The sequence below is a fragment of the Engraulis encrasicolus genome, chromosome 2 (assembly GCF_034702125.1).
Source record: "Engraulis encrasicolus isolate BLACKSEA-1 chromosome 2, IST_EnEncr_1.0, whole genome shotgun sequence".
NCBI lineage: Eukaryota > Metazoa > Chordata > Actinopteri > Clupeiformes > Engraulidae > Engraulis > Engraulis encrasicolus.
Window position 1 is genome coordinate 18,306,235 of NC_085858.1, and position 11,044 is coordinate 18,317,278.

Sequence of the window (11,044 nt, forward strand, 5' to 3'; positions counted from 1 at the left end):
ATTATACTAAGAAACCTTTTTTTTACAGTTTGCTTTTTGAAAAGAGACTTGAGGTTTAATCAAGAGTCTTTAAAAGGTGAAATACTGCCGGGGCTGTAAAATTGATGGGGGAAGTGTAAAGTAATGTACAATTACCGTACAATTTTTTTGTCCACAATTCATAATGCTTGCATCAAAGCACACAAAGGATGTGTGCATAAAAAAACAAACTCCTCACTCCTCATATGCAGAACACACATGCAACCCTGCTCAAACACACATACACACACACATTCAAGATAACACATATAGGATAATACGCACAGGTACACACATGTATTGTACACACATACACACACTCACATTGAAGAGTTAAAATCTTACATTCGCACACATACTCTCTCTTGCACACACACACACACACACACACACACACACACACACACACACACACACACACACACACATACATACGCACAGAGAGAGAGAGAGAGAGAGAGAGAGAGAGAGAGAGAGAGAGAGAGAGAGAGAGAGAGAGAGAGAGAGAGAGAGAGAGAGAGAGAGAGAGAGAGAGAGAGAGAGAGAACCCAAAACTTGTACAATAACAGGAACATTGAAGAGTACAGTAGTGGCACGCTTCCCCTCTCTCTCATCTCCTCTCCTCTCTTCTCCTCCCTTTTCCTCACCTCCTCTCACCCTCTCCTCTCCTCATCCTCTCGACTCTTCCCATTTCCATGTCTCTCCTCTCCTCTCCTCTCCTCTCCTCTCCTCTCCTCTCCTCTCCTCTCCTCTCCTCTCCCCTCCTCCACCTCCTGATCTTCCCTCTCCTCTCCTCTCCTCCACCTCCTGATCTTCCCTCTTCTCCCCCCTCCTCTCCTCTCTCCTCATCTCATCTCATCTCCTCCCCATCTCCTCTCCTCCCCATCTCCTCTCCTCTTTTCTCTCCTCGTCCTGCAGACGCCGATGTGAGTGGGGCATTTAATTAGGAAGGGGGGGGTGGGGGCATAACCACTTTATAAAGATTAGCCGGGTCCCTGGGGTGGCGCGTGCCCGTGTCTCTACCTTAAGTGCCAGCGCCAGAGCTGTCTCTGGGGCCCCCGCGCCTCGCACACTACAACAGACGGCGTTTTTACTGCGGCATATGTTCACGCTCGCCTTTCAACTCTCTCTCTCTCTCTCTCTCTCTCTCCCACTTTCTTTCGTTCTCTTTCTTTCTTTTTTACACCTCCTATTTTTTGCTCGTCTGCCGGTGCCGGTGCTTCCTGCCGCCAGCCGCCTGCATGGCATGCGTGCCACCAGCGTCGCAGCATGTGTGTTGGACTTTGTCACATACGTCCTTCTTTTCTCTTACTTTCTACTCTTTTACCCTGTCTTTTCCACTTCCCCTTTCCTTTCCAGTGTTTCATTCCTTTTAATTTCACTCCTTTTCTTTAGTTTTTTTTTTTTTCGTCTTTCCTTTCCCAGTCATTCCTTTGCTTTTATTTCCCTCCTTTTCTTTTCATTTCTCTGTTTTCCTGTCCTTTGTGTCTTCTTTCTTTGCGTGCCACCAGCCTGTGTGCCATCGCTCACTCACACAACAATTAACTTCTCCTGCCGAGCTCCCAAGAGACGCCAGCAAAGGAGGATGAACACTCACACATACACACACACATATACAGTACACACACACACACACACACACACACACACGCACACATGAGCGCACACACGCACACACACACACACACACACATGCGCACACGCGCACGCAGTCGCGCACACACACACACACACTTGGAAATGCCAACTCCCTCTAAAACACACACACACACACACACACACACACACACACACACACACACACACACACACACACACACACACACACACACGTATGCACGCACAAAATACAAAGCCAAAAAGGCCACAGCAGTGTGTACCACAGACAAATCCCACAGCTGATCATTAATTGTTGTCCTTTTTTCAGTTAGATTAGCGGATGCATCTCGTCTGGTCAATATAGCTGAAGCTGCAGTATACATGTGATTTTGACTGCTGATACAGAGAGTGACATGTCCAGCAGAGTGACAGCTCTGGAATGTGTGGGCTGCTCAGTCAATAAGACACGCACAGTAAAAATGCACTGCTGATTTAACAATAAGAGAGTATATGGGGACAAATACACCGGAAGATGTTAAATCCACTCTCTAAGTGTTAGATATTAACATATCATTTTTTTTTTAAATGTACAGAAGCAGTGGTGGGGGCAATTACCAATCCGTCTCATGAAGCTGACGGGATTAGACTCTTATTTGTATGTTTGTATGTGTGTGTTCCTAATTTAAAGCCAACACAGACAGAAAGACAGACAGACAGACAGTGTGCAGACACAAGGATAGATGGATGAATGCGTGCGCGCACACACGCGCACAGCGCACACACGCGCACACACACTCACACACACACACACACACACACACACACACACACACACACACACACACACACACACACACACACACACACACACACACACACACACACACACACACACACACACACGTCTATCCCCTTCACCAATCAAAAAATGTCTCAGCACCAAGATATAACTGAACTAGAAAAGATACAACAGGGTTTATAAGTAATCAAGACACCAGAAACCAAGTACACCAAACACACTATGATTTAAAAAAGCCTTACAAGCCAGTACACAACCACAGACAGCCACAGAATATTGGTCCTGTATAGCAGCGATGGGTGTAGGTGATTGGGAGTTGTGTTGCATGCATGATGATCTACAGTAAAAAAAATGGCGCAGTAATTGTATATGGCCTACGATTCATAAATGTGTTATGAGGACGGGCAAAGGTCAGCACAACTTAAGTTGGCTTCAGACCCGCTCCCCTCCGCCCCTCTGCACCCGCCCAACCCAACCCTCCCTGATTAAATTTAAATTGATCCGCACGGATTAGGAGATTCAGGGCTGCACCAGCGAGCCATCGGAGAACTAGTGGAAGAGACACATTGGTCTTAATTAAAGAGGCCGTCATGTTAGTCCTGTGTGCCCACTGAGGTTTAATGTGTGGTTAAAAAATGATCTCCACCCCCTTTTTTAATTACCAATAGGAAAGCATAACTCACTATTCGTATAATAAATAACTCATGTGAGTGGAGAGAAAAATATATATAGAGCCAAGGCTACACCACAAAGTGATAGGTAGGGCAACATATACTGAATAATTGTTCATATAAAACAGGAATGTAGGTTAACTTGAATTGGCTAATTTGGATAACACAAGCATTGCTGTAGGGTCCTTAGTCACAATTTAAAAAATAAACAACAAAAACAACAGTTTATTAGTTATTCTGACGTCAGCTTCTGCTTTATTCTAACAGTTTTTTTTTCTTCAAAATACAAACTAAAAAATACAAGCAAGTAAGTTTTAGTGTGTGTTTGACAAATTATAGAATAACGATTTCATAGACCTTATTTCTGCCTCATTAACTTGTGAAATACAATGTTACAGATGTAGTGTATAATCAAAATAGTTTCCCCCATGAATAAATTCAGCGACAAACTTGGGTACCTGCCGGTATGTGCCTAGTCTTTACGCAGTCTTTACGCAGCTTAAAGCGGGTGAAACGCAAAATGAAGTGGTGTCCCATATTGGTATTTTAACCTCTTCTTTGAGATATCGAATTGCCCAAAGGGGAGCTCTGCTTGTTTTGGTGATTTTCTTTGCCTCCAGGTTATCATTCGCCCTATCTGCCACATCTCCAAAAGAAGCGCATTTGCCGTCCGTGCGGTGGTTGTGCGAGAAGATATGCATTGTTTTTAGATGAGTTTCATGCTTTGTAAGATAGCCCACACTCCACATTTTCAAAGTAATGTTGTCTAATAAACACCACGAGATTTATACGCCTCACATGAAGTGATAAACACTCAATAGAGTACATACTAAATATACAAACGATGAATAAACATTATATAGACGTGGCATTCCGGAGCACACGCGCAACCATTCCGACTGCTGTTTCTTGAAAATAGTGGTTTCTTAAGAAAACCCACCACAAGTATGAAGCGTTCCCTAAGAAAAGAAAACTTAGGAGCTATGCTGCTCGCTCCGCTGCGCTGCTCCTCGGAGGTCCTGCTTTTGTCACTGTGCATGTCAGCATGCGCACCAATGTTAATTTGTCCTTCCCTTGCAAGACATGGGACACGCTCGCAATGTCACTGCGCATTAAGGCACTGAAGGCATAACGCGATGCTCTTGCCCGCCAAATTACACATCGTTCGTTCTCGGCGCTCGTGGCGAGCAGCTGGGTGAACTTCCCCTCGGTGCTCGAGGGAGATATGAATCGCGCGACAGATGCTTCCGCGTCTCCCACCAGTGTCTCACGTGGACGAAATGCATAAATAAATTCCCCGAAATAATGAAATAAAACAACTCCAGGCGTGTCAGTCCACCGAGGATCACCTTTAAGCAACTTCATTAATTATCCCGCCCTGAAAGTCATGCGGGTGCATGCCTTCCTCAAACAAAGTCACCCTCGCCTCGCCGGTTGGTCATAACAACAGGTGCACATGGTAAGAGAGAAAACTCAACACGGTAATCGAGGGAACACTGCATTAGCACTTTTAAAGTTGACTTTAAACACTTCACCAGTCAGATGTGAGCTGCGTAGTACATATATGATGAGGGAGTAGGCTATGTCTTATTCTCTCATGCGTGAGATGAATTTTTCAGGCTGCTGCATATGCTGAATTCACTCTTTTGCAAGCACGTTCTCTAGCATAGCATTCACACATAGGCTACTTCCTACAGGTTTCTCTCTCCAACACATCATTTCTCCTAGTCTGGCTCGACTTCTCTCATACACATGGAGACTCACATACATTCCCACAAATACACTCAACGCACACACACACACACACACACACACACACACACACACACACACACACACACGCACGCACACACGCACACACTCCATCTTTCACTCTCTAACACTTATTCAATTTTTCCAACTTATTCCAACATTTATTCCATTCCTCCATTATTTCAGGCTCTGTCATCATGGAAACACATAAATTCACACTAATACACACATACACATTCACTCACCTGTCCGTTTTTGCAGAGGTCTGCCCACATGCTGGTGCCGTCTCCCCCCCTCATGAGCACGTGGTAGATGAAGAAGTAGGTCCCCGGCGTGCCGCAGATAAACTTCCCCGAGGTGCTGTCGTAGTTGTTCCCCAGGTTGGTGACCACGTCGTCGAACTTGAGGATCTCGTAGCCCTCGTGCGGGTTCTTCAGGCCGGCGTAGAAGGCCACGCGTGCCAAGCCGCCGTCCGAGGCCGTGCTGAGCACCCCTCCACCGTCGTCGTCACCTCCACCTCCACCTCCACCTCCACCCAGCCCCAGGACGCCACCGCCTCCACCTCCGCCACCGCCCCTGCCTCGCTCACCCCTGTCCCCCGGGGGCCCCATGGGGCCGGGGGGTCCGGGCGGCCCTGGAGGTCCAGGGGGCCCGGGTTTCCCCGGCCGGCCGGGCTTGCCCTGCGGCCCCTGGTGGAGGGTGGAGGGCGGCAGTGCGGCGGCGTTGGCGTTGCTGTTGTCAGCCAGGGCCTCGGCCTCGCCCTGGGCCCCGGTGGCGGCGGTGGTGCCCCGACCCCCCAGGTACGGGTCGCACACCATGCGGCAGGTGCCCAGCATCTCGAAGTGGCTGTTGTCGGCGCCCACCGAGCTGACCAGCACGGGGATGAGCACCACCAGCACGAGCACCAGCATCACGCCCACGGCCGCCGCCACCAGGGTCTTCCTCCCCAGGCTGAGGCGCGGGAGGGGCTGGGCAGCCAGCGTGGGTCTCCCTGGGGCCGAAATGGTGACTGCCGGCGGGGAGGTGATTCTGCTCCGAGAAGAAGACGATGGTGGGGAGGTGAGGTTGGTCGGTTGGTTGGTTGGTGGAGAGCGGAGGTCAGCTGTTGTTGGCTGGTGGTGGTCGGGGGGAATCCACAGACACGCACGCAGGCGTTGAGGGTAAGGATCCCACGGACGCAAAAATGAAAGGCTTCACCGGGAAGGCGGCGTAGAGGAGGAGAGAGAGAGGGGAGAGGAGGAGGAGGAGGAAGAGAAGGAGGAGGAGAGTTCCAGGGATGGACAAGGACGGACACGCATGCACGCAGGTGAAATGGGAAAAAAATAAACACAAACAGACACGGGCGATCACACTCTAGAACCGTTCGGGTCAGGTACACATTCTTGCACCCCTACAGACACACACACAAACACACACTCTCTCTCCCACACTCATGCGGACACACACAGTCATGCAAGTCTGCAGTCAGTCTGAACTAAGTCAGCTCTAAGTTCTGTCGCTTGCACACTTGCACTCTCAGGCTCACTCGGCAAACTCGAAAAAAGCCACTCACGAACACACACTCCCATACACTCACACACAGAGACACAAGTCCAAGAGCAAGCCCACTCCGAGTGGATGAGAAGTGTGGAGGGTGGAAGAGAGATAGAGAGGCAGCATGAGTACGACACAAATAGGGAATGGGCAGAGGAAGTGAGAGTGACTGAGGGAGAGAAAGAGAGAGCGGGAGGGTGAGTGTGTGTGTGAGGGAGAGAGAGAGAGAGAGAGAGTAATGTGAAGGAGAGACTGAAGCAGTTTGCTGAGTCCCGGACTCAGGTCCTCCTATTTATATGGCAGAGCCCCCTTCTGGTCTCTTGGTGTTACTGCAGAGAAGAAAAAAAAACATTTTTTCAGTTCGGTCATTCATAAGTGACAGTTTGAGAACACTTTACACACGGATCAAGTCAGCTTCTTCTAATCTGTGTGTGTTCCAAAAGCAAATATCTCTATCAAATATTAAACTCTGAGGAGCAATCATCACTGCATCAGCATAAACTGAGGAACTGTTGTGGATTCTCAGCACGCTTCAGGTTACCAGTATCTTGTTAGGCTCAAGGAGACACATTATTGAGAAAACAGTTAAGCAGAATTTTAATTCTTTATTTACACCAGACAAGTTCATAGTCCATATCAAATGTACAAAAGAGTAAGAATAAATAGCAAGACAAGACCTTTATTTACACACTACTCAAAAAGCAAACAGTATTCCACCTCAGTTAATGAGACTGTCTTGGTGAGGTAGTGAGTGAGCTTGTTTCCCTTCAGGTGTTTCTACAGACAGCCTGCCTTGAGATCCAAAGCATCTAATCTGTTGTCTGCAGTGGCCCCTCTTTTATACTATTATATGTGTAGGGCTGATGTAATGCTTGTACTGCACTTTTGTTTTCTCTTATGCGTACAAACATGTCGGGGGGAAATAGGTAGGGTTATGGTCGTTTTAGGTACTTTTCCAGCATGGTGATCCCTTTATTTCATCATCATGTCTGGCCTCTTTTGGTGGTTTTCAGATACATACATTTCTATTACAGAACACACGTTTGTGGAATTAGTGGGATTATATTCAACTTTGTACAGTTCCAGTTGAGGCCTGTATTGCGCTGTTTTATGCATAATTTTAATTTGAGAATGATTGTTTTGTTGACAAATCAGTATCTAGAGAAGGTACACCATCTCCTGGTTAAGATTCCAGCCTGGAATAGATGTTCGTTGCTCATAAGCATCTCATTAAATGAGCAAAGCATTGAATTATTAAAGTTTAACATACTATACGCAGCACCATAAAAAACATACACTCATTTTGTTTTTCAGTTTATACACAATCCACAAGCACATTCTGAACTATATCAACTTGAACTTAATCAAGTTCATCAGCAGGAAGTTGCTGGAACTTCATACATATTGAATGTTGGAATATCATAGGGTGACCAGATTTTTATAGTCTGAAACCGAGGACACTTTGTGCGTGACTGGAGGTCAATATTTTCTGGGCGGGTCTGGGGGCCCTCCCCCAGGAAAAAAAATACTTTTTAGATGCAATTTCCTGCATTCTACTCAATTTTAGAGGGAGGAAAGACAAATCGCAACTGACTCCTTCAGACTTTCTATGCAAGCGCTGGCTGCCATTTATTGTGGCAGGTAAACATGTAATCTTTTCCATATATTTACCCTGATAGACATAGCGGGTGCCAAAACCAGGACATATTTGTGTCCCGACAGAGTTTGCTTGGCACCTGGGACACACAACTCCAAACCGGGACTGTCCCGGTTAAACCAGGACGTCTGGTCACCCTAAATATCATGCATTTTCGTAGTAGTTATGAAGTACAATGACGCATGGTCTCACAAGACATGACTATAATGAAGACAGTTGTTACCGACAGTTGTTTGCTCAGCAGTGCCGAGTCCTAAAATATGTTTTCCCCCCACTATCCCACAGAGATGCGGGTGTGAGTCACAATACATCAACCTATACAGTCAATCATCACCTATACAGAACGGCACCTAAATACCCCATACACGTGGCTGACATAATTAACCAGGGGCGTGAATCTGTGTTCACTGCTTTACCAAAGTGCGAAGAGAGCAATGGAAATGTGTTTAGCGGTATCATACGGTGAAGGAGGTCTGTGGGGTGGGGTGTGTGTGTTTCCAGCCATGTTGTGTGACATTGTAAAAATAATTCCAGACTGAAACCCCAACATGTGGGAGACACTGGTGGAAGAGAGGAGAGAAAGTGAGTGAGTGAGTGAGTGAGTGAGTGAGTGAGTGAGTGAGTGAGTGAGTGAGCTAGTGCATTTCTCTCTCTCTCTCTCTCTCTCTCTCTCTCTCTCTCTCTCTCTCTCTCTCTCTCTCTCTCTCTCTCTCTCACCACTCTCATCCAGAGAGAGCACCCTACCGACCCCTCCGTGGGAAACGTCATTACGTCACCATGTTGTCACTAAAGGCTAAACAAAACACAGATTTTAAAAAAATATATCAGGAAACTCCTGAGGCAGATGGAAGAAGTTACACAAGTGCCGCTGACACTTTGATTTTATTTTAGAAACTGTTAGCAACACAAATATAAATGTGCAGCTCAGTTTGGGTTGAGGAGACCTTGAGGAAGTTTTCACAAGATTCTCTGAAGTCATGGGTGGTGTGTGCGTGTGTGTGTGTTATGTTTGTGTGCATGCACAAAAAGATGACGTGTGTGTGTGTGTGTGTGTGTGTGTGTGTGTGTGTGTGTGTGTGTGTGTGTGTGTGTGTGTGTGTGTGTGTGTGTGTGTGTGTGTGTGTGTGTGTGATGAGCTTAGCTGAAATACCAGTGCTTCAGGAAACACTGTTGGAAGGAACCATGACAGTTGTAGAAAGCTGACCCGAGGTTGTTAATGTGAGCTGACATTTTTATTCTGAAGTGTGAGTTTCTTAGTTGCTACATTTTTTTCTTTCCTCTCGCTTTTCTTGCCCTTGAATTATTTTGGCGTCAGTGTTTGGATGGTCTCAAGTTCACAGAGTCTTTGCTGATATGACATAAACAAAGCTTTGTTTCATGGGCAAGGAACCAGAAATTGGGAACAAAAGTTCTGTGTAGCTAAAACTCGAACTAATTTTGACTAAAATTCTGCCTAGACACCTCCCGTGGATCATTCAAGATTCAAGATTCAAAAATAATGTACTCTGCCCTGAAGGAAAAACGGTCTTGGAAATACACATTATTCTCTCCCTGTAGTGGTCGTGTGGATTGCATTGGATTGGCATCTCCAGTTGTATCTTTTAACGGACCAATCAGGGTTGGGGAGCAATGACATCAACTTTGCGTGTTCTGTCTTCTGTCACAGTTCTGGACAAAGTCATCTGAAAGGGCCCCACGCCCAATACATACAATGGAATAAGGACCCAACTCTGGGCCCCTCCTCTCCCTGGGCCCTTGACAACATACCTGGTCCCCCCCCTGTCAGCTTCCGTGCTTGTATGGCACTGGAGATGAGTGAAATGTACCCTGACAGACAATACTTCTCCACACCCCACACCTCTGCTTAGGCAGCATACAACATCTGTTCATTTCACACTACACACCGTCTTCAACACCAGGTGTGTGCCAAAAGGTTGCTAAGTTGAGGTAAATCCATGCAGTGTGTGTGTGTGTCTCTCTGTGTGTGTGTGTGTGTGTGTGTGTGTGTGTGTGTGTGTGTGTGTGTGTGTGTGTGTGTGTGTGTGTGTGTGTGTGTGTGTGTGTGTGTGTGTGTGCGTGTGTGTGTGTGTGTGTGTGTGTGTGTGTGTGTGTGTGTGTGTGTCTGTGTGTCTGTGTGTCTGTGTGTGTGTGTGTGTGTGTGTGTGTGTGTGTGTGTGATAGAGAGTGTGTGGGGTGGGGTGGTGAGAGAGTGGAGGGAGAGAGTGTTTGTGCATGTACTATATGCATGCATATATACAGCATCTGTGTGTGTTTGTGTGTCTGTGTCCATGTGTGTGTGAGCGTTTCCTCTCTGACTTTGAGTGTCTTCTTTAGCGTTATTGTATTTCACTTATTTTCTCCCCTCCCTGCCAATAGTGCGTCGGCTCCCTCTCCCCACGTTGAAATTGTTTCTTATTGGCTATTTTCCCTTCCCAAGGTGTCTATCGATCTCCCACTTTGATTGAATTTGCGGGTCCCAGCTGAAAACCAAACCGGAGCTGTCCATAGGGGATGATGTCAAATTGCTGACATTTTTACCTCATGAGCTGATCAATGAAAATGTATGGCCTGGACCGATGGCATGTACAGTATGTGGGAGTTTTATGCGGAGGTGGAAATGTCTTTGTAATGAAGCTTACTGTCCCTTGTTTTCCCTTGTGTGTGTGTGTGTGTGTGTGTGTGTGTGTGTGTGTGTGTGTGTGTGTGTGTGTGTGTGTGTGTGTGTGTGTGTGTGTGTGTGTGTCATGTGTGTGTGTGTGTGTGTGTGTGTGTGTGAGTGTGTGTGTGTGTGTGTGTGTGTGTGTGTGTGTGTGTGTGTGTGTGTGTGTGTGTGTGTGTGTGTGTGTGTGTGTGTGATCATGCCCTTCTATATGCTAGCCTGTTCTGCTGTATCTCTAGGCCCCTACTGTTTTTTTTCTTCAGATTTGTGTTGTGGCACATGTCGGCTTCACCCCCCGACTTGTGTTCTGTCTCACAATTTTGCTTTGTCAATGGCATTGATAAATACTGTACACA

The 11,044-nt window shown here is 46.8% G+C and overlaps 1 protein-coding gene across 1 annotated transcript in view; it reads right to left on the bottom strand.

The window, feature by feature from the left end:
• The window catches only part of LOC134461012 (C1q-related factor), a 32,941-nt gene extending 26,995 nt beyond the window's left edge, over positions 1-5,946 (bottom strand). The window contains exon 1 of the mRNA XM_063213728.1: positions 5,085-5,946. Coding sequence (XP_063069798.1) covers positions 5,085-5,750 — 666 coding nt within the window. The 5' untranslated portion in view covers positions 5,751-5,946. The remainder of the gene's footprint in view (positions 1-5,084) is intronic.
• Between the last annotated feature and the right edge of the window lie 5,098 nt (positions 5,947-11,044).